Raw genomic sequence first — 27,018 nt, 5'->3', positions numbered from 1 at the left:
TCTATTGGTTCAGCTGGAATTCCGATGAAACCATTTGTGTTCACTGGTCACTGTATTTGCACATTACTTACAGTGTACCTACCTAGTGATTAATAGCTCATCTGACAAAAACTTGTATATATATTCATGTGTATACATATGCGCTAAGTTGTATGTACAGAAGGGTAACTGCTATGATATATGCATCACAAATAACGAAACGAGCGTGTTCGCAAGCGAACCACGCAGAGACCATTCACGGGGATCTTACCACTGAACAGTAACATGAACAAGAATGCTTTCCAAACGCTGGCACACAATAAAAACCACACTAGCGGCTCCACTCAGCGACTGACTGCGGTGATTACGTGGTGGTGGTGCGGCGGCGGCGGCGCGACCCTGTCGGCCGGCCGGCCAGCGCGCTGATATGGGGAACAGCGGCCGCCCCCACCCACACTGACGACGCGAGCGGAGCGGCGCAGACGCAGACCAGACAAGGACAGAGGGAGGGAGACGACAGACAGACAGAGCGACAGACGGCCGGAGAGAGGGAGAGAGAGAGAGACGCCGACGGAGAGCGGCCGTCGGCCGTCGCCGCGCCCGGCCGGTACACCCCAGCACGCGCTTTGGCACGGCTAACTGCCAACTGATTGCGCCGAATGCCGACATCAGGGACCGAGTCACACGCACCAACACTATCCGGCGGCAGCGGCCGCCCAGCACACGCACAACAACTACTCGGTATACGGCGGAGACACGCACACACCGGGCGGGCCGTGCGGCGCGCACCGGCGCCGGCCGGGCCGGACCAGTGTCTGCTGCGGCCCGGCCCGGCCCGCCAGTCGGCCTCACAGCGTGTGCTTTCCTCGGATCGGCCAGCTTGCTGCGCTGATCCCCGAGCCCAGCTCCTGTGGTCTGTGGACAGAGGACACGGTGGGGTGTTAAATACTGGACAGTGGGCACTATGATACAGGTAACTCCGGGAAAGACGGGATGCCAAAGGCTCCTCACTGTACCGGCCCGTACCTGTGACCGACTGTGATGGGCTGTCCTATGGTTGAAGGTTATCATAGGTTGAAGTCCTATGATTAAGGCACTGTGCCCACGTTGCGGCACTCGCTGTAGTTTTGTTACGTTGGTACGTTTGTGTCCATGTGTATGTGGCGCAGAAACATTTTCTTTTTCTTAAACTTAAACTGTTGTACCAGTGCAGTGTCACAACAATTTGGGGGAGGTGTACCGGCCCGTACCTGTGACCGACTGTGATGGGCTGACCGGGATCGCCTGCGGCGCCTGGGGGCGCCGGCCGGGCGGACGGAGGGTCAGTGTGTGCTGTGGACTGGTGGAGTGCGGTGCGCCAATACACAACACACTCACGGTCTTTTGACACAAGACACCGCCAGCAGCGATACCGGTGACACGGAGAGCCTCTCGACAGAGGACACTTGCTCCTTTTGATAGGGACGCCCAATTCCTCTGGAATCAGTACGCCTTCCTAACTTCTAAGCGATCTGATTGTGTAAAGAATGGCACAGCATACGTCCAATGTCCAACATGGCTTTAACTCTGTTATGACTTTACTATTATACTCGTCTCGTATAACCCGCTGGGGGCTTCCCTTCCCCGTTGACTTTTCCCTTGCCCAGTATCGACAACGGAAAATAGGGCATCTGACACATACCACACTGGTCCTCCGGACTGGACTAACACACTGGACACAGGACACTCATTCCTGACACGGGACACCCTCTTCCTCCGCACACAACACGCCTTCCTAACTGCCGAGTGATAAGTTGTGCCTAAAACTGCATACAGTCCGACACCGATACCCTACGGGGCCCCGTCTCTCTGCTTTGGCTACCAATAACCCCCGCCCGGTGTGTGCGTGTCTCCGCCGTATACCGAGTAGTTGTTGTGCGTGTGCTGGGCGGCCGCTGCCGCCGGATAGTGTTGGTGCGTGTGACTCGGTCCCTGATGTCGGCATTCGGCGCAATCAGTTGGCAGTTAGCCGTGGTCGTGCCCCCTACCTTGTAGGGAACTGGGAGAGGTGCCAAGAGATAAGCGCTTGTCGCTTCTGCACCAATCCGTGTGAATGTACGACTGTAAAAATGTTTTTTTTTTATAAATAAAATATGAATCAATCAATCAATCAATCAATCAACGTCTGACCTGCTTTAGTCCTTCTTGTCACCGTCCTCTGGGTCTTTGAGTGTGTGCCACTGGGCGATGGGCCGGCGCGGCGAGGCCAGCATGTCGGACCAGTGGCGCAGCTCGGTGCCGGAGGCGGTACAGCCCAGCACGCACTTTCCGATGGGCTCCGAGGTGCCGATCCGGTCGTAGTCCACCACAGTCACCACCAGCTGCACCTTCTGCTCGGAGCGCGCGGGGTGGCGTGTCAGTAGCGAACGGAACAAACAGGCGACTACAGCAACCACGGGGGGGGGGGCGGGGTGGCGTCAATGTCGAACAAACAGCGACCGCAAGAGCACAGATAAGCGGGCAACCAAAGCACAGACGTACGGTACAGTCACGCCGTGACGCGGCGGGTGGTGCACCAGAACGTCGCGTCAGCAGCGTTGACACGCATTATATTTTGTAAAGTCAATGGTCGCCAGCATGTATAACTGAAGGCCCACACAAAGTGACCTTAAAATTAAGCATGCCTCATCTGCCAATTCAAAACAGACGTTGCCCGCTTGGAATTAGTTTAGTTTATCGCAAGCATTAATGGATCAAGCGTCTTTGATAATTCGTTTACAGCCATTGGATGTGTTCTGCAGCAGTTAAACGTCGCGGGATTACGCAATTACTCCACTGATGAAAGTTGAACCTTACCTGGATCTGCTCAAACGGAACCTCAAATGTGAACGACTCGTTATAATAGGGGTTCAGAGTGCACTTCTTGATGCTGGTCTTCTTCTTCTTCAGCCGCTTGCCGTTTTGCATCAGGGCTATTTTCACGTAAGGATCTGAAACCCCACACAGACCATTGAAAACTCGGTAGCTACCAAATAAAATCCCGAAGTGGCCCCAACTTCATGCTCACGTATATACAATGCCTGAATACATGTATCACCCACACACTTGAAAACGTTAAATGAAACGGCCCTTGAACATTGCAAATAAAACACCCAAAAATATATAATGTGAACGGAATCCCATCACAGCACTGAACACAGGTCACAGCAACACTTGAATTGTCACTTGATTTTTTTTTATAACGAGTGAGCTTATTATATCTTAGGATTACCAGTAGGTTTATGCATGGGTTAGTGACTCAGTGTCTCCATAAATTTACTGAGCACGTTGCGTCTTGCGATTGGTTTCGACGACCTCACTCCAGCTCCAATGTCGGGATAGGCCGACTCGGTACATTCGTCAATGCCCGATCAATGACACGAAAATGTTTGAAATTCGTTGTCCAGAAACCTTAAGCTTCGAAAACGGCGTCAGAATCGTCGTTCTCTGTGTTTTGGAGGCGTCACTGAACGCCTGACGCTTTGGTTCAACTACTTACAATCCTGCCGCTAGATGTCACTAGGCGTTAGCGCCTGAAATGATACTGTCCCGCATGGCACCTTGACTCGGTATAACGGTATGGCGGCCCTATAGCGCTGCTGGATTGCGCTAATGCTCTATCGTTGCATAGTGCAGGACCAGTTTATGTAGTTTATACACGAAAATGCTACGTTTCACTCCCTTCTTCGACATTCACACAACGATTTAGAGAGGACGATTGCCACGGAATTTACATTTGCTTATAGGTATAGTTGGGTTTGTGTGTTGTTGCTGTGTAGCGATATAAACGCACATGCGATGACATTGGAAACCCCGTGTAGCATTTCTTCCGAATTGTTTCGCCATTGCCACCGCCACCATTTCACCAAAGCACAGCACAATTCTTGATTGCCGTGCACCATTGATCATCCTTCAGTTTCGAAGAATAATCGCGCCTCTGCAACCTCATGCGATTCCCGTGCACCCTGTGGAAATCTGACCAGACGATTTAAACCCAAATGGATACCTCAATTTGCTGCTTGGTGATGGTTTCGAAAGTAAACCTTTCATTGAAATAGGGGTTGAGTGTTTTTTGTTTCACCGCCGTCTTCTTTTTCCTTGGTTTACGATTGCCTAAATGCAGCTCTAGTTTTACATATGGATCTGAAAATAAAGTATTGGCGTCCGGTACATATGTAGATATTTGCCGTAACTAATCATACTCAAATTAGCCTATTCCGATACGAAAGTCTCTTACAAGAATGCAACGTTTCACACATCATTTTGTTTTTAAACAAGACATGCACGATACCAGAAGGTCGTGTTAAAAGCGTGTCTCACGCGATTGCTTATTTTGTTTTGTGTGTTATCAGTTATGTGTCGAAAGGCTGCCTGTCACGACCAACACCAAACATTTTGCTATTGAAAAGCTCTTTACAAAATTTGCAGCGACGACACCTTCTCCTATTCCGGTAAACCATATAGCTTTATTTGTTTCGCAGCTGCAGAAATAAACGTACCCGATAGTCCACCGACGTCCATCTTCTTCAGGTTCTTGGCCTCGAGGATGACGACCGTCAGTTTGCCAGCCGTCGGGACGTACCGCAGCGAGAAGCAAATGTCACCCAGCTTGTTTTCCTGTCGGTGTCATAAGTTGGACGGTGTCAGTCCCATCATTAACCTCCAGCGCTTTGGTGGATACAAACACACGCGCACACTCGCAAACACGCACGCAAACACACCCACACGCACGCACGCTCACCTACACGCACACGCATGAGTATTGAGTAGTCCACTTCTAGAGACTGCTGCGGTGCTAGGAATGTAGTGGTAGGTATGCATGTAACTGTGCTATGTGCAATGTGAATGTGTGCTATGCACTGTCGGGTACGGAACATTTGCACTTCATTGTGGAAATATCCCGTTTTTGCTATCGTTTGTCTGATGGTTTATGTGTCGAGCTACTGGATCTTAGCTGCTAATTCTGAGGGCAGCTTCACCCCAAAGACACGAAATTGCAATCATGAAAACCAGCGTCTACTCGACACCATGACCTCCTATCGCCGTCTGCGGGACTGGATAGAGAAGAAGAGCCTCATCTATTCGCCGCAGTGGCCTTTCGAGGCGGCGGCGGAAGAGGTCCGCCCGCTCAATAATGGAGTGAGCCGGCCGCGGGGAGAAGCGACCCAGTCGATGTCTCGGTTGTCAGGTCGATAACGTGCCGGCCGAGTCCACTGAATGAATGGCGACAGGGGCGCCGGGAGGTGGGGTAGAAATCACGACTGGGCGGTTCACCGTGGCTGGAAAATGTTGTAACCTCAGATTCAGAAACCTCAGAAACATTTAGCACCCGCACACTTTTTGTGGACAAAATATGTAGGTCGTCGAAAATATATCGCGTTTTTTCCCTCTTGCAATGGCCGTAGGCGGAACGTTATAAGTAACAAGCTCGACATAGGATATGGAAACTAATGTGAGGCCCGATGAATTCCATTTTTTAGACTGCACTCTGAATGATTAATCGACCCTTTGACAACTTATTACCGGCCATGGTATCTCAAGCAAACAGTTCTGGCAATACGGCCGGTAAATGAACATCCGGAGCACATAAATACCAGGAATCTCCCGGAGCACATGACGCCAGGAATCTGCCGGTCGATCCGTCACGGGGCCGGCCTAGTGCCAGAAGCTACGCCACAGCAAGTACGCCACAGATCACAGTATCTACGCCATCGACCGATAAAGGTGCAACCCGGTGCCATTCGGCATTGTGGCCAGCTAACCTGGTGTCCCGCACAGTCGAGGTAGTGGGTCAGAGAAACATCGACCGGTTTGTTTGTTCGCATGGGGTTTTGGTCTAGCCGATCTGCAGAAATTTCCTCTGCTAGGCTGGTGCATATTTTGCCAAAAAAAATGATATGCTCAATAGCGAATATTGAAAATAAAACGTGCAATCGAATTTGCAGCACACCGATAACCAGCTTTGTCCCCTCCACTATATGCCCCTTGTCCTATGAATGTTTGATCGATGTGTTGACCCAGCTGGGTCGTATGTAATTAGGCCTACTGCTTGGCTAACCGGTCGTTCGCATCCGACCATTGATCGCTCCTGAGCGGTCCGGTGACCTCTGCTCACTGCTCAGTGCTCAATCATCTAGTGGCCGCTGACCAGTTGTCCAGTGACCGCTATCCAGTCGTATATACAGTGACCGCTTTTTATTCCTTCAGTAATGCTGCCGCCTGCTCCTCGCCCCGTGACCACTTTCCCCTCTTATCCAATGACCATTTGTCGCCTGCCTCTCGTCCAGTGACCGCTGACCCGTGCTCGTCCAGTGACCCTGTCGGCGCGCTGGTCCCAGTTGGCTCGCGCCCCCTGTACATACAATGACCCTGCCGCCTCTGCCCAGTGACCCTGCCCCTCGTCCAGTAACCGCTGCCCCGTCCGTCCTCCTCTGTCCAGTGATCCCTGCCGCCGCGCCGGTCCCAGTTGGCTCGTGCCCCCTCTGTCCACTGACAGCTGTCGCCTTCCCCCTCGTCCGATGCTTTCTGCCTCCTCTGTCCAGTGACCCTGCGCCGCCGCGCCGCGCTGGTCCCAGTTGGCTCGTGCCCCACTCACCAGCGCCGGCCGGCGCCGTCATCGACCGATGACGTCATCACGCCTCCGGCCGGGACCCTCCCACCGTTACAGAGAGGGGGACGGGGGGCCGGCCCCCGTGTCATCCAGAGACTACGGGGACGGCCCCTGACACATCGACACAGCAGAATGTCGACTGACAGTGCCCACACTAGAATTGAGGGCTGCATTGCCAAACTGGAGTTGGATTGACTTTTAGCTGCGATCTATCGCATTGGTGAAAGCTCGCAATCGTAAAGGGCTCTTTACGATTGCGAGCTGTCATCTCGAGAGGTGCTTTAGTTGCTTCTGATCCAGCTGCTCAGTGGTGCATTGTGGGTACTGAGAGGGTGATGATGGGTCGTGTGTGTATGTGTGTGGGGTGTCTGTGAGTGTCACGCCAACGGCAAAGAACATTATAACGATATAATCGCTGCTACAGATGACTACAAGAAAAGACGTCTAGAACACAGCACAAAACGGACATGTACTAACGTTATGTTCCTAGACACAAACACCACATAAAATTACTCGACTGTTACTAAAGCGATCGCTAGGAAAGTACGCTGATAAGAGACGCCAGTCATCGCTAAAGTCCTTCAACAGCCTAGTAACACGTCAGTGGTCCAGCAAAACTGACGGAAGCCAATGCCGATCTCGATAAATTGAAGTGTAAGAAAGCATTATTCAACTCTGCCAACCGTCTTTCACGTTCATATTAGCAGCTTTGGAGAAAGTTGGGGCTGCTGCTTACACAAATGACTTTATTTTCATTATTAGAATTTCAAATCCATTTAAGCTCCTCAATTCGCCTGTTATCAACAAAAACAGGCTGCCCATGTTTGGATGAAGGTGCCTAAACAAAGCGAATCTTTGCAAATGAAGAAGAAGTTATCGGCTCGGGAAAGACCATTGAGGACCTTTTTTATTTGTTCAATTTATAAAGACTCTGGCATTGTCTTTACTCAACCATCTGCGAAAAGTACACGGCAAGCTAAATTGTCTGATACAATCTAGGCTGGCCCTAGACAAACCAGGCTAAGTGGCCGCACCAGGTGGCGGCCCGCGGCTACAATACACGGGAGCAGGGCTGAGGGGCGCCCCAGCGCCGGGGCGCCGGCTACCGGGACCTCGCTCTGGCTCTAGCTGCGCGCCTGGTACGGGCCTATAGCCACTACGGCGTCCGGGTCGGGTACGACCGTACTCACGGCAACGCGACGACCAGGTCGGAGGCGGGAGCGGTGACAGACAGAGAGGGGCAGAGAAAAGAGAGCACCGGTGCCGCCAGGGTAGAGCAGGGCGGGCCGGGTGGGGGCGGGGCAAACCAGAGGTGGTCAGTCCGCGCCGGCAACGGAAAGATATCAACAACAGAGTGCGCGAGCCGTTATGTATATCACCGGTTAAAGTCGGCGGGCAGCTCCGAACGACATCAACGGTTTAGAGCAGGTTACTTGAGCAATGCGTTTATGGCAAACGAGCGTAACGACATGCATGACGTAAATACGACGCAGTTTGATGCAATGGGTCAAGCGTTTCCTTATCTGAAACTACCGGATGTTTTTTTGGTATGCTTTTCCTAGAGAACACAGACGAATGTTAAACTGAAAACATCAGAGAAGCACGCATCGTACCAAGTTGTTGGTAACTAGAATCTAGTTCATAGCTCTCGTCGTAGCCTAACGTCGTAAAAAGACTATTGTGAGCTTTGAGACAGACATCCGGCAGTTTCAGGTTGACATTGAAGAGAGATGATGTCGAATTAAAAGCAGACTTACGGCCTACATGGTCGGGCCGGGTCAGGTCATGTCAGGTCGGGTCAGGTGGTGAGCGGAGCGGACGTGCCAGTGCGGACAGACGAACAGACGAGCCAGCAGACGGGCAGACGAGTGGGCGTGCGCCACACATAACGGAAGGCAGACGAGAAAGAGAGAGGCCAACAGTTAGAAGCCACGACACAAACACAGTACACACATAACTAGATCTGCATTGGGGCGGCACAACACACAGCATTCCGATCTCTACTAGTGCTGCCTAGTTACGGGACTGACCGTAATTCAGGGGAAACGAGCAGAACTCTAGCGCTAGGAGACGGATTAGATTTCACCCTGGGACTCACATTCTATCGCTGGGAATTGGAAAAGGGATCTAGCCCTTGAGGACAAAAATATCAGTCTAGCTAGCTATTAGACTGAAACGTAGGTAGCTCTAACTGAGGGCTGCTGCTTTAGAGCCGATCTAATCCGATATTTCGTTTGTATTGTTTCCTGGTACTGGGCTATCCTAAAGCTCTGTCATCTCACCAAACACATAACTTGTGCCTTAATTCAGACATTGGCGTATAGGTAGTATATACAGAGGGATGACAGGTTTTGTCAGCGTCTCTTTGTCTACAGAGGCGCTCCGGAGATGACGCTTCGAGTGTGATATTAGGGAACCTATAAACTACCCATATATTTGTACTTAGTAAGTACTAACAAACATACATAGCTCTCTAGGACAGGTATTACGACATCAACTGACGAGCTGCACCTAGCTAAGGGTTATCTGAACGGACGACTTCTCGGTTCTCGCTACCTCAAATTGCTGCAGTTGAATACTCCAGCTACGGGGCGGTTCTCTCTCACAACTACGCTAAATGGTGAGGTGGGGTTGGGGACGGTGAGGCCCTTGGTCTCGGCGAGAGGTGGACCAAACTCAGAGGTCTCACAATCCTCTGCAACAGCAGTCGATCTGTACAGCTCTGGATATCGAGCAGCCCTGTGAACACGGCCGACCCTGCGCCCGACCTGTTCGGGCCGGGCCAGATCGGGTCGGGTCAGGTCAGACCAGGTCAGGTCAGGTCGGATCTCACCTGACCGCCGTCTCCCTCGACGCTGACCAGGTCGCGCCACTCCTCGATCGTCTGCGCCAGGTCGATGGTGCACAGTGGCAGTTTCACCTCTCCAATCTGGTCGTGCTTCGAGAAGCGGTCAAAGTCGTAGATGGCGAATACCAGTGTTTTGCCCATGGCGTCTGCGTAGGGGACCTGCCGGAGGGAGGCAGTGCCCGCAGGCGCTCTGAATCTGACCCGGGGCGTAGGGGACCTGCCGGAGGGAGGCAGTGCCCGCAGGCGCTCTGAATCGGACCCAGGCGTAGGGGACCTGCCGGAGGGAGGCGGTGCCCGTGCAGGCGCTCTGAATCTGACCCGGGGCGTAGGGGACCTGCCGGAGGGAGGCAGTGCCCGCAGGCGCTCTGAACCTGACCTGGAGCACCACTAGTGCCGGCATACGCAGGTGTCGGCACCAGCATAGCACTAACAGTCTACATATGATCATCGGCATCAGGTTATTGAGTTATAAGTAAACCAGAAGGAACCGTGTCACTTGTCAATGTCTCTTGTCACTTGAACGAAAAATATTCAACGGAGTGACTAAATTGACGTAACGTGTCATACTGGACTGAAATCAACGTTTTGTCAGAAATAAACTCAGTGGTATCCGTACAGCGCCAAATACACACGAGGTGTGGGGACTGCCCTAGTTAGGCCGTTGTGAAGCCACGCGTGTGAGTCAGAAGCGAGAGTGAAGAAGAGTGACGTTTGCTGGGGACGGGCGTGACGCGGGAAACGGTGACGGGTGCCTGTTCCACGTGACATGCCATTTGCCTCATATCACAGTCACTTGCCGATCAGTACAACTTACCTGAAACCATCAGTTTTAGTCTCATATCGTTTAGCAGCAATGCACAGCACACAGGCATATAATACATATTTATAGGCACAGCGAGGAAATAAAGATGCTCTAACCGGAAAAAGAGATAGAACATGCACCCTTGCAATAAATGCCGAAATGATGAAACCCTACATCCAGAAGTTTGAAAACATACAGCATGAAAATGTGGCTGATTACAGTAAGTGATCAAATCAGTAAGAAGTCGTAGGAATGGGTCAAACGTTTTCACTAAGTTGTTTGTAACTGCCTAAAGTTTATATCTGTCAGCTAAGAACCTTCATGGGACCATACAAGCAAAAATCCCATAATCAAACTGAAATATGCGTATAATCTAAATGCCTATTCTAGAGTAACTCTAAAGCGTCATTGCTCTAATGCTGAAATTGTAACATGAATCAATCGATGAAGCAATGCATATCAATGCATAGAAGATACTGGCATGAAGGCATGATCGACAATTCTACCCCACTGTTCCCTACAATCGACTCCCGTGCTGCCATTAGCTGCTAATTTCTTGCATACCAATGCAATGCTTCAGAGCACATTCCCGCAATCGAGCTCATTGCGAATCCTTTGAAAGCAGAACATTTCCCCAAATTTTCCGTCTATTATAAACTCATGTGTGCGAATACAGATCAATATTATAGGTAAACGCGTTTATACATAGAAAGACTTCTGACTGTTTCGATGACTTCTCCGTTTTCCTGGAAAGTTTATCTGCACCAATAAGTTTTCTTTTACTGTCTGCATTCTTCTTTTCCTTACATAATTTTATATGAATTTCGTTATAGTTTTTTTTTCGAATGGACAGATCGCCGAGGCCAGAGCGCAGCCGAAGCAGAGCTTGTTGCACAGTTCTGATCACTATCTTCTGGCCGGGAAATTCCGGGCTGTTGTGACAATGTAGCAGCCAATGTTTGGCGTGTCCACAAAACTGAACACTATCCGACGGTCCATCCTTCTGCCTTCAACTGATGGACGGTACAGACCATCACCGTCTCTCAGCCGGGCACTGCAGAGGGACTCGAGCCCGGGAGCGCGATACTTGTGAGCTACAGGCAGATCCGCAGGGATTCCTCGGTGGTTTCTGCATTGCTCCGTGCATAGCCAAATTCCAAGAGTTTCCTTGACTTGATAATTGTTCGCATTTGATGAGTTTCTTTACAAGTGCTTTATGTACCTATAGGTATTTCATACTATGATTGTCATCGTTGGCGTTCAATAAAAGCAGCTGCAGCGATGGAAGGAGACAATTTGCGCTAGGCTATTATAAGCAAGCCAATGTTATAAATGGCTGTAATATTATAGTTGGATTTATGACTGAAAATAATACCGTTTCAGCGATCTAATTATTTCCTTTCATCGCATTGTCTATGTGTGCGCAATATTGAGCAGCGCAGGCGCAGCATAGCGGAAGCCGCATGTCAAGGCTGAATATAGCTAGAGCCGGCTAAAAAGAACGAGCTTAGCCATTGTCACGCGGGCCTGTATCACAGCATTCCAGAGTATCGAAAACCAAGAGGGATGCAATAGTCGACACACTTACGTTCTGCTCACGATTGAAGAACAACCAAAGCATTGTTATCAAGCGGCACAGTGCACAGGAATAGCGAAGCGGGCCACCCATTTCCCGATAAAATCGATCAAAACCGTCCTGTTAACAGCTTACGAAATAATAATAAACGGGAATATATTTATACCTGAATCGCTTGCTGGAAGAAACAACCACGTACCAGTATAGAAAAGGACCAATAACCAACAATGTGCAAACGTGAGAAAGTTTTTAAAACGTAGACCTGCAGCGTTTGACCACTCTGTATATATGTATGTACAACGATTCAATACAATCAATGTTTCTTCTTTAATTTGTTCCAGACTTGCAATCCGACTCGAGCATCGATTGCATACACTTAAGTACGAACTGATTTGTAAACGCTCCTAGTTCTTCTAAGATCTTCGAAAAAAACGACAAACGAAGAGGGCGGCAGATTCTAGAGGCCCAAACAGGACAAAACAAGAGATTAGTATTTTCTAAATTTTGATGAGCTTTACGACACGAAAGTCGCTGTGAGCTCATGAAACAAAAAAAAAATGATCACGACGTAGAACAAATACGTAATCTCATCACATAATTACCAGCGGATTCAGCCTTACCAGCCTTCCGCCTTACCAGCGGATGAAATTTCTTTGCGCGCTGCTCATTCTCACCTTGAACGTGAACGTTTCGTTAAAGACGGGATTGAGCGTTTTGCGGTGGACTTTGGTCTCGAACTTCTTTTTCTTGTCTGGCAGCAGGTAGACCTTGACGTAGGGGTCGGACGTGCCGCCCATGTCGAGGGCCGGCAGCTCCTCACACTGGATTACCGTCACCGTCAGGTTGTTGGAGTTGAAGTCGTATTCCAGCTGAAACAAACACATTATCCAGGTTTAGTCATAGATATAATTGATCTATGTGATAATCTTGGAACAACACAAAGAAACTGTTCGCCCCAGCCATTGTCAGGAAAATCTCTTTAAAAAATGATATATCGAGTAAGAGGGGACTTGAAACACCCAAAGATAATCAGCTTCGCTCAAAAAGCAAATATTATTGTTTTGTTTATCTTAATTTGCTACAAAGAGCTGCTTTTTATCGTCGTTTCTTGTAATATCAATCGATGGGCGACTGAAAAAACAGCTCGACAAAAAACATTTAAATGGCACAGGTTTCCAGGACATAAACGTAAAAATGCCATGGATCACATAGAGCGACTTAAAGTATGTTGTGGCTCCGGAAAGCGGCTGTAAGTATGCCACAGCTCCCAGAGAGTGGCTGTAAGTCGACTGTTCGGATGTCACTTGCTTTAGTGAGTGACTGCACGTGTGTGGCGTCTCGCGGGGAGCGACTGCACAGCTGTCGGCCGGGTGCCTACGTCAGCAATGTTCCCACAGCGGCCCCTCAGGGATGTGCGCGAGGGAGTGACTCCATCGAGCGCCCCGGTGCGATCGATCGAACGCGACACTGCTGTCGGAACTGGGTGACGGTGACACGGTGTATCTTTAGCCGCAGAGCCAGCCACCCGTAGAAAATCAATTGGTGACTTTGTGTAACGCCATCCGAGACACAGTCAGTGGAAATCGACTCGGGGTTTGTACCCAGCCAGCCATCCCAAATGGGGCCCACATGGGCTAGAAGTGGGGCATCTGGGCGAATGTGGGCTGGGCTACATCTGGGTATGTCATGGGCGTCCAACTGGGTCCCAGATGGGCTAGATGTGCTAACTTTACGTGCTGGACTTGGTCAGCGCCTCCACTGTGCCGCTACCCTGCGTGATCTGTGCCGCTACCCTGCCAGACTCCTGATCTGACAGCCGCCTGGGCACAACCCTGCCCGCGTCCCTGCGAGCCGCGAGGTCGCTGCTCCGCTGATACTGTGTCGCCGGCGTTCGTTGTGTGGTGGGGCGGCCGCACCGGCAGCTGGTGACTATAAATAGACGCAATACGGCGCTGACGGACCGTTCGGGTCTCTACACTATCGTTACAAACTCTTCTCCTTTTTCACAATAGGTACACATCCACGCTTCCGTTGTCTACCGGCCGACGGCCGCCCACCTGCAGTGGTAGCGTAGTTTAGTGGTTAGGGTCCCCGCATCGTGTTCCATGGGTCTTGAGTTCGAATCTCTGGGGATCTAGTGAGAGGCAAAGGGTACGCGGGTCTCCCACGTGTGACTACGTTGCTTTTTGGGATTTACGCGGAAATAGTGGACGACATAAGCTAGGTGCCAATTCCCAATTAAATTCCATGTGCGCTTTTTGCATCTGTCCGTGTGAGTCCCAACTGGGAAAGCCTGTGTGGGACCCACATATATGCATATATCCCAGCTGGGTCCCATATGGGCCCCACTTGGGCTGCCCATGTGGGTCCCAACTGGGAAAGCCCATATGCGGGCTCAATACGGGCCCCAGATGGGTCCCACATGGGCCCCGTCTGGGGTGCCCAGATGGGACCCAGTTGGACGCCCATGACATTCCCATCTGGGTCCAAGGTGGGCAGCCCAGATGGGTCCCAGTTTGGTGCCCACTTGGGGCCCATGTGGGCCCCACTTGGGAAGGCTGGCTGGGTATAACATCAGCCGAGACAGCCGTTTCAATCGATTGGTGACACAGTGTGCATAAGGAAAATGTTGATCTTCAGGACCGAGACTTACGTACAAATGTCATGACGATGTACCAATCTTTGCATTTCCAATGTATCACTACATCGGAACTATTTGTAATCGGTCGGGAACGGCAATTAAAAACAGCTGTCGTCGGCGAGTATGCCGGCACATACCTCACAATGTCGCTATAAATGTCACTCTCTGCGGTCGTATTTCATCCAGCAGGTGCACCGTGCATGATGTTCGTACGAACCCCCGCGGCTCAGCTGAGTGATGTCAATGTGGGATGTGGGAGGACCTCACCGTGTCGCTGAACTCTGCAGGCTGACTTTCTCTCCTATATATCCAAAATGTAGCACTGTTGGATTGGATTCGGGGACAGTCGGGCCAATCGAGTGGGCCGAGTCTGCCGAGCATTCCCAGGCGTGCCGAGACAGTTACAGCTCCACTGCTGCGAGAACGTGGAACTGAACCGACTTCAAACAGAACTTTGGTCGGCTGACATTTCACGAAAGCTCTTCCGCGCCGTCGAAACCAGACAACCGAACCTGAACGGAAACAGGTTCTGCTAAGTGCCAATAGGACTGATTGGTAGAATTTTCACCCTTTGAAATTACCTTAGCTAAAAGCAATTTTAGTATCATATGACCTTTCCTCGTAAAATATAAATTACCAAAAGGATATATTGATATTGATATTTCCATCACAGATCTTCGGTCGGAATTGCTAACAAAAGACAGAATGTCCCGCACAAGCGCTCAACAACACTTATCACCTCAGCTAAATCCGTATAAAATAATAGCCAAGGGTGATAAGCAAACCATCAAGATTCAGGTCCATTTATCATGCCTTTTTGCGAGATAAGTTACAAAACATAATCAATAGGTACAGGAATTAAACGCCGAAGGTGTTAAGAAACGATAATGACGAGTCGATTCCTGTCACAGAGCGTCTAATTCCCGTTCTGGCCGTCAGCAAGCTAGAGAGTAATGCCGTCGTACAGTGAATTCTGCACTGACGAAGCTTGTTGCGGGTTTTTGGTCATTTGATATCTAGGAAAGAAAGTTTTTGCATTGTATCGGATGACGATGATTACCGCCCGGCCGGGTGAGGCCACTGCACCAACGGGAATTTACCGAACACAGTAATTGCATGAATCTCCATAATACGGCGGGACGCTGCTCAGCCGATAATCTTGATTAGTGATGGGGTTGTGGATGATTTTCTACATTGGCTGCGCTACCTCGACCCCAGATACACGCCGTAATTATGCAGTTTATGCCGTAACAAGCTGAACGTTTGGCGCCACTTATGCAAAGAGCTGTGCCATGCTCAAAAGGAAATCCAGATCGATGGAAAGTGGGAAGTGCGTGTCACACGTATATTTCTGAATGTTTCGTGAAACATTGAAATACAATTTACTGTCCCACCCACTTTATCCCTTCATCCGCCCGTCTGCGTCACCCAGTTTGGCATATGAAGAGCGACTTGCGAAAGCAGCCACCAAATAATAAACGGTCGAAATTTCCAACCTCAGAGACCACTTCAAAATTGAGTTGGCTATACGATAGATTGAAATACTCATATTTGAAGACAAATTCCAGTTTCTCTAGCTCTACATATTTGATTCACAAAGATTTTGATCTGACCAATAGTCGTAGGTCTCACCTTGAACTGAAGTCGGCCCAGCTTCTGTTCGGACTGTTTGCTCTCCCCTTCTTCGGCAATGTCCTCGGCGTTTTCAGTTAGTTCTTCCATGTCCGGCTGCACCTGCACGGTACACATGCACGCAGAATTGTCAGCACTTGTATACTCACAGACTGTTACGTCCTTTGTGCACGTTTGAAGACTTAAGGCTTTTACGGTGTTAAATCATACGCATAATGAGCTGCAGTGTAAAAAATGAGCCTATTTGTTCAGGAATATTTGTGAAAAGCAACGCTTTTTGTACAGAAAATAATGAAGATTAATTAAATGATTCGAGTTCAGTGGCTCACTTCATGGGAAAGTATAGATACCGTAGAAAATATGAATTTAATTTAGTCTTTTTTACCTTTTCCTTGTAGGCACTTCCCAGGAGTTGAACGGATTTCATGTCCACGCCTTTTCCTCCCTTTCCCTTGACATCTTTGCTGCGGCGCTTCCGGAAACATCTCCGAATGCAGCAGAAGCAGATGCCCAATATCAGGAGGCCAATACCTGAAAACGAGATCAAGCGCCGTCAAGCGAGCACTCGTGGGTATGATTGCGGAAATGTGCAGTTTACTGATTGATGGTAGGATATCGTGTGGTATAGACCGCATGCATTGATTCATTGCTCATTGCCAGATGATGCGTAAAGCAGTTTATGCATTGCTGCCAAAGACGGCAAATTGCAGACGCGCTGGTAAGATATTCACTCCGATCAGTAGGCATGAATCATGCATGCAGATTGCAGAATGCAGTTGTATGTATGTAATGACCACAACATTTGAATGACTCATTAGCGGAACACTTAAACGATAGCGGTGATAACCATCGGCAAAGTTGACCTCATATGCATCGCTTGGATCAGTTAGCTGTTGTATCATAATCACGATATCAAAATGTCTCACGTTGAAGTTTGTGTGCAAATGAAAGGTGCTTCTTATCCAGATAGAATATTAAAAATCGCCAATGGGTCAGCTCTACCTACTATAACCATTAGTTTCTACTTGAAAGATGAAACAATTAGTCGCTGATGTATGTAGCGATCCGCTAGCTACTCCAGCACTAGTTCTCGAAGTACCTACAGTTTCTGATAAGTAGCATCCCCCTCCCCCTCTATGGGAATTGAGACTGTGGATATTTCTCATCGGAACAGTGCAATTTTAATTGAATGCGTCTTCCTATTACAATAGCATGTACATTGTACCTTCATGTATGCATGACTGAAGCGAAATAAATTAATCGGCATTTGTGTTCAGTCTTATTGATAGACACCTATTCGCTCTAGAGACAACCTTATCAGTTTGTGTGTTTTGTCCGACGCACTGTCAGATCGGAGACAGCAGGTCATAGTTACGTCCGCTAGCTTCCCCCCGCTGTTTTGGGAAGTAAGTGACAAACAAGGAAAGGGTGAATAATATTTGTACGACAAGCTGCCATGCGGGCGGGCCACTTCAATAACAGGTCTCTGGCCATCTGGATACATCCTAGTTATACTTGCATCAATTGGTGTTACATATAGGATGGAATGAAATGAGTTATCTTATATGTATAACTATCAAAACGAGACAATATGAAAACTCATTAAAATGAATTCTGGAGGTGAACCGTCCATGGAACATCCCGGTTTGCAAAATGTGAGCTGAGGGCATCATCAGAAATTAAGGAGCCGACTTACACCTTGAAGCTCATTGAAGTAGGTATTTCAGCATCTGAGGCAGCCATCGAGGCAAATTATCGTTCAGTGTCCATAAATATATCATCATGAAAACGGCTAAAACGCTAATGAAGTATGTCACCAATGACAATCACGAGCCATTTTCTTGGGTTGAAACATAGACAAGGAACTGTGTTACCAAGTGTATTACCTTTTCTTAATTTCGTCATTTACCTTGAATAAAGGTGGTCAATTACCTGTTTAGAGGACATTAATCGTGTACCTATATTGTTGTCGTGTTGGACTCCCTCGATAATGAAAATTTATCATACAATGGTGATCTACGATGCCTATTCCTCATGCATACACTTTTCACTATGACAGTGCAATTGCATGTGCAAGATGTGTTGGTAGCACCGCTTCAAATTGCTCTAGTCGTATGATCCCTGTCACAGAAATATGCCTGTATTCGCTATAGGCTAAATCTATCAAAGTCATCTAACTCAATATTGAGGAAAGGTCATTGCAATCACCCATGGAATGGGTATCGTAGTTTAATTAAAATGTAGACAGTGTTGTCCATTCGGAACACAGAAGACTCCTGTCCATCAGGCATGCAAGATGCAAGCAGGTATGCAAGTATGCAAGCAGGTCTGTAATAAGTGCACACGCCAGCACAATGACAGTGATCATCAGCTACCTTATGCTAACCTGTGCTACATTCACAACCGTCACATCGCAAGTACAGCCTGATCTTAATCCTCTCATGACAGTAATCCCTCACGAGCCGTTTGGGAGATTTCACCAGCAAGCCAACACGCTTCGAGACCATGGTTATGTCGTCAAAGAGTTCGTCAACAGTTCTCCGGTGGCACTGCTCGGTGACATCGCCTTCGGCCCTCAGCAGCTCAGACCTCAGGAGCCGGGGGGCCGGGCGACCTCTTTTCACCCCCACAAGCACTGGATCGACTCCGAAGGCAACCAGCACGCACGATACTTCTTTGACACCACATCCACGCCCGACAAGAATATGTTCATGAGCGCCACGCAGACGTGGATCAACCAGACCTGCATCCGGTTCGAGAAGCTTCCCGACGGCCCCTGCGCACAGAACATGTCAGAGCCGGCCATATGTGTGGGCAGCTTCGACGGCTGCTGGTCGTACATCGGGATGATTCGGCCCCACGGCGGCGAGCCCCAGCACATGTCCATCGAGGATGGCTGCTACACACCGGCATCGGCGCACGAGTTCGGCCACGCGCTGGGCTCGCACCACCACCACTCGAGGCCCGACCGGGACCAGTTCATCACGGTCAACGACGAGTTCTACGCCCTGGAACCCACCAAAGAGGACATCCAGCAGCTCCGCGGGAAGTGGGCACAGAGCACGCTCTGCAAAAAGGAGCAAGTGGTGGACATGCCGATTCCCTATGACTTCCGTTCACTAATGCACTACTCCTCGACGGCATTCGGCGACGATGACTTCCGGCCAATACTCGTCACCAAAGACGTAAGAAATCAGTACATGCTGAACTATCATTTCTATGCAGACCAGCTTCAGTCGCATTATGACCTCTATGTCGTGAATCTTGTCTACGGCTGCGACAAAGTCTGGGAGGACGCATGTGCCAAAAACGGCAAGCATACACCTAAATGCAAGAATTTTGGATATGTAGGCAAGAAGTGTGAATGCATTTGTCCGGTTGGGTACGAAGGAACCACCTGTGAGAAAAAGACTGGGCCATTGTTCCCTCTCATGCCCAAAGCCAAAGTGTTGGTGGAGGTGAAAGAGGCCCAAATAGTAGACCTCACCAAAGAGACTATGTCCCCAAAGAACTTGGACGGACCGAGTGGACGATTTGAGTTTTATCAGTTTCTCACAGTGGTCGTCGATGGACCCGACAATAACACCCAGGCCGTCATAACCGTCATTCAGACAGTGGGCGAATGTAAGGAGCTGATGGAAAATTACCGAACAAACATTAACAATGACCTGGTGGAACAAGATTGTGAGCTAATCTACATGTGGGGGCTGTCCTCCGGCGGCCGTCTGCGCACCGAGTGCTCCTCCACAATGGCCAACAACGAGCCGCACGGTCCTTGGCTTCGCAGCAAGACAAACCATTTAGACATTTCAGCGCAGAGCAGCTACGGATATCGATACAACAGCCCCGAAATGTCCATGCACCTCATCAAATTAAAGCTGGCCGTAGAGTTCGTCCCGATGCCGCGCAAAGCTCTCAAAGTGGAGAAGAAAAAACACGATTCTAATTCCGGGCCAGAAACGTCGGCTGCTAGGATGGTCTCTGCAGGAGCTAGCGGAAATTCAGTCGTGGGTCTCATCATACTAGTCGGTCTAATTTTACTGTTTGCCGCTCTAGGGATTTATGTAAGGGAGCGTTTGAAGAAGAAGAAAAACGCCGAGCTGGAAGATGGTAAATCCAGCGTTTCAAGCTCTCAGGAAGGTGACTTGTCAGGTGATGAACGGAAGTCAGGTGATGAAGATGGTGACGGTCAAGATGGCGAGGCGAAAGAAGACACGAAGAAAGATGATACGAAGGAAGAGGAAAAGGCAGAAGACAGTGAGAATATGAAAACTGGCGAAGAGGAAGACTCCAGTAAAAAGGAAGAGCAAGGCACTGGGTGGGGACTTCCTTCTCTCTGGTGAGTTTTTCGCATAATCGCTGTTTGTAGGTATACAATGTAAAAACAGAGGCGATATACGATAAGTAACTACGTATGGCAGTCATATGGTAATACATTTGGTAAAATAGGTGCTCTTGTAGTAAAAACTACATGCATAAATACAATCGACGACTTGGAAATACAAGTGATTGTGGAACTGCAATCACTAAGACGTTCATTTAGTGAAAATAACTGGGACCTATCGGTTATCTTGCACGTACCTAATCATCATGCATTAACGTTTATTACGAGTACCTATGTACATATGTTTCAGGTAAGGCAGACTCGATGCTTACACAATATAATGCCAACATTGCATACCTCTATAACATAGTTAAAAGATACGCCTATTTCCAGGCATCCATGTTTTCAGACATTGTTTTCAGACATATTTTCAGTCATGTTTTCCAGTCGGACCGTTCCGAGTGACTTCACTGAAGTGCAAGGACGCATTATGCAGCGGAACACATAATGTGTATGGCATTTCATGTGTCATTCAAAAAGGCACCAGAATTTAGCCTAAGTATAGTTGCACAAAAAATATCACATGATAAAAATAAAGTTAACTCAGAACGGAACTCCAGCCTCCAAAGCCCGAGACAGGCACGGTTTTCCGCCCACGCGACATTAACTCGATACTGCGCCGCCGGGCACGCGTGTCCTGCGGGACAGTCTAACTGCCAGTATTCGGCTGACAGCGCGGCGCCGCGTACAGGTTTGGCCGTCTACTGACAAGCCTGCCGTCAGGCGAACAACCGCTAAGACAAATTGAGACCCGGATTATTCAGTGGTCCGGGTAGCATCTGTTTCAGCGGTAATTTGAAGACCTTGACACATGCTTTATCACTTTTCGGAAACGTTTGTTTAGCAGATCGATCCACCAGGGCAGTGTAATTTCGGTCGCGCCCTAGTTGACCGAGTGATAACGGTTTGATTGAGTCCCAGTGGATGGTCATAAACGGCCGGTGCGGGCGGCGGCAGCGCACGGGACCTGCGACACCCGCAGCACGGCGGGAGCACGGCCGCAGTACGGCCGGAGCGCGGCATGCCGACACGGCCGGCCGGCCGCCGACCGCCGCCGCCGCACATATCGATCGGTGAGCCGGCCTGCGTGGCAGCCCGAGCAGCCGACAGCGGCCGCGCTGCCAGATATCGCTTCGCCCGCGGCGACCCTTCGCTCGTAGACGGAATCGCCGCGAAGGCGATCGTCTTTTGCAATAGCATGCTGTGTGATCAATAGGCTGCGTAATGTGCAAGCTCGACACGTTAACTCAATTTGGTTTGTGCAACATCACCGGCTACGCCATCGATTGTAGATGTTAGGCTGTCACAGACAGGCACTCACCAATGAGGATGGCGATCAGGGCCGGGAACGGTATGCCCATCGACTGGGCCATTTTGCGCGTGCCGGCGTCCAGTTTCTGGATGATCTCCGACTGTTCGTCGGGCGCGTCGGTCGCCGCCGGCGCCGACGTCGCCTCGACCATGGTGGCGTTACCGCTGGACACCGGCTCCGTGTCGGCCTCCTCGGCGGTGCCGCGGCGCACCCGCACCCTCATGGTCGGCCCTGCGCGGAGGAACAACGGGGAACGGTCAGCTGATGGTGACCGATACAGAGGGACACCCGGCCGCCGCCGAGTTGTCGACTCAACCGGCGCCGCTCGCGTCAGCAGCGGGTAATAGGAACGTGTGTTATTTATACAGACGATAAGGTCACTGGTAGGTCAACGGTCACTGAAAGAGCACACAGAACAATGAGAGATACACGCACTGTTCTACTCCCCTCCCCCCCCCCCCACCCTCACGTCTCGCCAAGTAATTTAGTTCAAACGCAGTGGGATGCATCTACTAACCTTCTTCCAGTATTAAAGCGGTGAGGATTACAATTGGAATGAATACAAAACGTTATTTTATGCTTCAATCAAGAGCCTGCTGTTAGGCCAAGCACCACATAATTGGACAAACCAGTGGGCCAAACGCTCGGGGGTGCAATTTTATATCTCTTTGTGGGGGCAGATGCACCCACAATCCTGAATTATGCCCCCACAATGATAAAAATGCACCCACAAGTCTTTAACCAGCGTCCTCTCGAGAGCACGGCGCCCTTCGCATGCTCTAACGGTGTCCTCCTGACCGTCTCGCGTTCCTGGATAATATGGAGTTTCTAATCACTCGGTACCCTTCTGGGAGAGTGGCGCCCTTTTGACAGCACCGCGCCATTCTCATGGTCTAACGGCGCCCTCCTGACAATCTCGCGCCCTTAGGTCTCTGCCTACCGTGCATCCCTCGACCGTTCGGCTCCCTTCTGGCCTCTCAGCGTCCCTATAGACCATGCCACGTTTTTAATCGCTCGACGTCCTTCTAGGAGAATGGCGCCATTTTCATGGTCTCACGGCGCCCTCGTAACCGTCTGGCGCCCCTACGTCCCCACCAACTTAGCATTACTGACTGTACGGCGCCCTTCTGACCTCTCGGCGCCCCCGGACCACATAGCGTTTTTAATCACATGGCGCCCTTCTAGGAGAATGGCGCTCTTTTCATGGTTGCACGACGCCCTCGTACCCATCTGGTGCCCCTCCTACTTGATGGCGCCCCTCTACATTTTTTACGCCCTTCCAGTCACTTTACACTTTTGACCATGTATTTGCTTAGTCAGACACGCCACTTGAAACGCCCTTCAGCTAGCAATGTTATCAAATTCGGTGTTAATTGAGGCTCCCACATAAAGAATATTCACTGCACCCCAAAGCGGCCTGGCTCCCCTATTACAGCTGGGCACCCACAATCATTTTAGGAAAATTACACCCCTGCAAACGCTATAAACACTTTGAACTCATTTATGATTAAGTATAACAAATTTGATTGGTGTCCCGCTTCATCAAGGTGCTGTTTAATCAGCTTGACGAGAAGTGAGGACAAACAACAAGTTTCGTAGATTATCGGCTACTTTTATTGAGGTGTGTTTTAGGGTCACAAATATTGGTTGCAGCCTGCAGGTTAGATTTAATTAATGGCATACTTTTCAGAGTCTCAAGAGTAAAGCCTACTATTATATGCTACATGTGCCCAGAATCAAATCGGAGTCCGGGAGGAGACGATTCCTCTTTACCGCCGTGACAGCTTTTAATAGCCTACCACCGGCGATGTGTGACCTGAACCTGCGCGCGTTCAAGGCAGAGTTGCGCCGGCACTTGTTGCGACAACAGGCGGCCGACCGTTAGCAATACTTCATGACGACACGTTTGTGAGAGAGTGACTGCGAACGAATGTCTGTCTGTGTGCGTGCGTGCGTATGTTTTTCCCACGACACCCATCATTTTATATTGCGACCCTGGTTCAGGAATAGCCATTTTTGTGGAATGAGCCTACGATGTCAAATAAATAATAAATAAATAAATAAATAAAGCCTGTATTTTTTATCTAAATAAAAAATACAGCTTTACTCTTGAGACTCTGAAAAGTATACCATTAATTTATCAACCTGAATAAAAGTAAATAAGATGACTTTAAAGTCCCACTTAGTTAGGTTAGATTTACTTATGGACTCGCTTGGAATGGTCATTCAGCGTCGATGCAGGGTATGGGACGTGAGTCGATTTCAGAAAGGTAAAAGGTTATCGATTTAGGATCCATGCTCAAAATGAAATTTGTTTGTGTAAGGTACCTACCATTACCTATAGCTACTTTTCACGATATTTTTAGAGATATGCATTTTTTCCGGCTCCCTCACTATTATCTTCTTTTTTAATGGAAGCATGGGTAAAACGTTATGGCAATATTTCAACAATTTGGTGCCCATGTATCTAAATATGCATGTAATGGATCAATTCCTTAGAACTTTAGTTTCTTACTTTACTGGGACCAAGACGGCGATATACACTACATTCACCATTTCGTCTCGTATAATAATGCACGTGATAGAATGATAAAATGATGCATATAAAATAAAGAATAGTCCACAACGTACTTGGTTATCCTATAGAAGCCAACATTTTCTTGAATCCCAGACGATTTCTATATTCTTATACCTTCTGATTTTGATAAAATATGATTTAAAGTGAATGATAAATGTTACACAAAAAGTCAAATGTTTGTCAAAAACAATTGACAATTTAAAAGGGTACACGAAAGTCGAAAAAGAAACGTATCATTCTATAAGTTCAAAGCCCTGAGTGCATAATACCTAAATTGTAAGATGGCTAACGTTACCATTGAGCTTGCAGACGGCGTTCTACACGCGGGATTCAGCCTCCTCTGACGTGCCGTACACGACACTCACACACTACTCGACACGGCGACTGCACCTGCGCCTCTGACGCAGCCTCGTCGTCGCCGTCATCGGAGCTGCCCCCCCCCCTGTGTGCCCCCCTCGTCGGCCGCGTGGGCGTCGCGGCACGGGCAGATACGGCGTACCGGCGGCCGGACCCCGTTATCCCGTGATAACGACCCACCGGCGCCGTCATTGAGGTCGGAGAACGACATACGACCGGACAGATTTGGAAAACAGCTCATTTGTCCCTCTGTACCCACCCACTTCTGTATTAGGCACACGAGGAGCAATACTAATCAAAAGTATTTGTAGTTTCAGGCTGCATTTGTTACTTGTCTATTTTGGGTTGGCCAAAGCTGAAATAAATTGCTCTAGCAAGTGTTGGTTATCTTTTCAAATAATTTAGACGTATCAGCAACAACAAAAATGTGACTGAGCACAAGAATACCTTTAAATATTTTTTTTTTCTGTTCACCGGGCTAAATAAAACGGCGAAATGTGTTTCTATGCCATGCATCCTTTGACGACCACTGAACACATCGCTCAGAATGTCATTAATATAGCAATAAGAATAGGTATCTTCTCAGGGAGCTACTACTCTAGGACCGAATCATCGTACAGATGGTTGGACCAGGCGTACATACGAGTACTTGACAAATGCTGCGCAATAATTTGGAATATCTTCGCTAATGGATATTCCGTTTGGATGTTCATGGATGACCGCTCTGACTCATGATAAAGCTAATTTTAGAAGGCTCATCGATCCCACACGACATAAGCTTATTCAAGCAGAGAGTCAGTTGTTGTTGGTCGTCCCACGTAACAAATCGATGATTTTTTAGTTCTCGGTCAATTTTAAAACATGCGCTGTCAGATTCTTCTCAATTATTGCGGGTCGCGGGAGCTTTTTTACCTTAACATTCAAATCATTACCTAAATATAGCTAATGCTAACTAACTGCAGCAAAGTGGCGTTTTAGCATGTTTTGTAAAATTAATTGAAAAATGGTCCTTACCTATTGCATACAATCTGGAATCACTATGCCATCCATATGGATCAAAAATGTTGCACACATGACTGAAACATCTTTCGAAAGATAAAGCTCTTTTCATTATGTGAGTTGGGAGTCTCTCGCCGGTCGGATAAGTGTTTAGCGTTTTATCTTGAATGTTCCTTGATTCAAAATAGACGGTTGTTCCTTCACAAATCGTTGTAAAAATGCAAACTGAAATCAGGGTTGATCTACAGGGTTCATCGGTCGGGCATCAGACAACTTTGATACATACAGATCAAGTTTGATCTGCGGGCAGTGGTCAATGGAACACCTGATAGGGCACTGGCAGCGAATCGATGTTCTTTTTTAGCTAAGCAAAGCAAACACAATAAGCACTCGAATGCCCGTATGGAAAATGTTACAGCAGCGTGTACCTGATTAATGAAATAAAATAATGTACGTCACATGAGACTAATATTTTTGTTTAGCTTTCATTTTCCCCGCAGTGCTAACCTAGCCAAAAGCATTCTTTCGGTGCTAAGCATACCTTTAAAAGGGCTAAGAGGATCCCTTCAAAGTGGAACTACTTTCGCTAATTAGTATCTATTTTAAACTTAGGTAGCCACTTATTAAATGCTGTGGGGAGGGTGACCAAAACACGGCTCGAGCCCTGGCCACCGGCCTCTGCCCTGATCCACTGGCCAGCCGGGGTCAGTTGTGGTCAGCGCGGGGCCAGTCTCTGGGGTCGCTGTCGGCGGCCGCAGGCCGTCCTGTCGCGGCCCACAGCCCTGTGATGATGCACGGTACCGACGTCCGAACCACTCACCTTTTCGGTGGACTCCGGTTGAAAAGGCTGCCGCCGGATGGAAGGGTCTAGCGGCGACACATACCCGACCGGTGCGGCGCCCCCAAGCCAAGATGGCGCGGTGGGAAAATCAATAGCGGCGCTGCGCACCCGACGTTAGCTCTCCCCATCGATAGAGCGGCGCGGCCGGCCGGCGCGCCGCCGCCGCCGCCCCCTCGCGACCCACGACCCAGTCCAGCGGCCGCCGGCGCCGCCGCCCTGCCCCGGGCCGGTCCGACGGCCGGCCGATCGGAGAACCAGCGCACGGCCGGCACAGACGCGACGGCACCGGCCGAGCGGGGCTAGGAGGGGCGGGGGGACGGATCGGAAATCTATAGGGGCACATTTGGTCTGATTATGGCTAAATATATAAGACCTTGACCTTTATGAATGGTGTGACCATATAATGGTGAGCACTGGGCACTGTTTACTCAATATTGCCAA

At 49.2% G+C, this 27,018-nt stretch overlaps 2 protein-coding genes across 12 annotated transcripts; one reads left to right on the top strand and one right to left on the bottom strand.

The window, feature by feature from the left end:
• Positions 1–37: 37 nt before the first annotated feature.
• On the bottom strand, positions 38–26,652 carry LOC122365003 (synaptotagmin 1-like). Of its 11 annotated transcripts, XM_043335870.1 has the most exons (12): positions 26,557–26,651; positions 21,812–22,033; positions 16,492–16,637; positions 16,107–16,208; positions 12,508–12,702; positions 11,846–11,848; positions 9,441–9,614; positions 8,365–8,367; positions 4,497–4,605; positions 4,004–4,140; positions 2,149–2,348; positions 38–894 (listed from the first exon to the last, which is right to left on the bottom strand). In XM_043335870.1, the coding sequence occupies exons 2-11, from the start codon at positions 22,023–22,025 to the stop codon at positions 2,154–2,156; spliced, it is 1,278 nt and encodes a 425-aa protein (XP_043191805.1). In that variant the 5' UTR covers positions 22,026–22,033; positions 26,557–26,651; the 3' UTR covers positions 38–894; positions 2,149–2,153. The 11 variants fall into 11 exon arrangements, with proteins under 11 accessions (XP_043191805.1, XP_043191800.1, XP_043191798.1 ...); XM_043335865.1 differs by lacking the exons at positions 4,004–4,140; positions 8,365–8,367 and adding an exon at positions 2,815–2,948 and having other exon boundaries at positions 4,497–4,614; positions 26,557–26,652; XM_043335863.1 differs by lacking the exon at positions 8,365–8,367 and having other exon boundaries at positions 4,497–4,614.
• Positions 18,100–20,653, top strand: LOC122365002. Its single transcript, XM_043335862.1, has one exon. The coding sequence runs from the start codon at positions 18,461–18,463 to the stop codon at positions 20,447–20,449; it is 1,989 nt and encodes a 662-aa protein (XP_043191797.1). The 5' UTR covers positions 18,100–18,460; the 3' UTR covers positions 20,450–20,653.
• Positions 26,653–27,018: the final 366 nt, after the last annotated feature.

Source organism: Amphibalanus amphitrite, unplaced genomic scaffold (assembly GCF_019059575.1).
Source record: "Amphibalanus amphitrite isolate SeventyFive unplaced genomic scaffold, NRLGWU_Aamphi_draft 000710F_arrow, whole genome shotgun sequence".
NCBI lineage: Eukaryota > Metazoa > Arthropoda > Thecostraca > Balanomorpha > Balanidae > Amphibalanus > Amphibalanus amphitrite.
The sequence above is the reverse complement of the archived record's forward strand: the minus strand, read 5'-3'. Positions and strand labels throughout refer to the sequence as shown.

Coding starts and splice junctions, on each gene's coding strand:
- LOC122365002 (XM_043335862.1), top strand. CDS start 18,461: ATGACAGTGATCATCAGCTACCTTATGCTAACCTGTGCTACATTCACA.
- LOC122365003 (XM_043335863.1), bottom strand. CDS start 22,025: ATGAGGGTGCGGGTGCGCCGCGGCACCGCCGAGGAGGCCGACACGGAG. Junction 12,703..16,106: donor TGGGCCGACTTCAGTTCAAG/GTGAGACCTACG, acceptor TGTTTGTTTCAG/CTGGAATACGACTTCAACTC. Junction 2,349..4,003: donor TCACCAAGCAGCAAATTGAG/GTATCCATTTGG, acceptor CGCTCCGAGCAG/AAGGTGCAGCTGGTGGTGAC.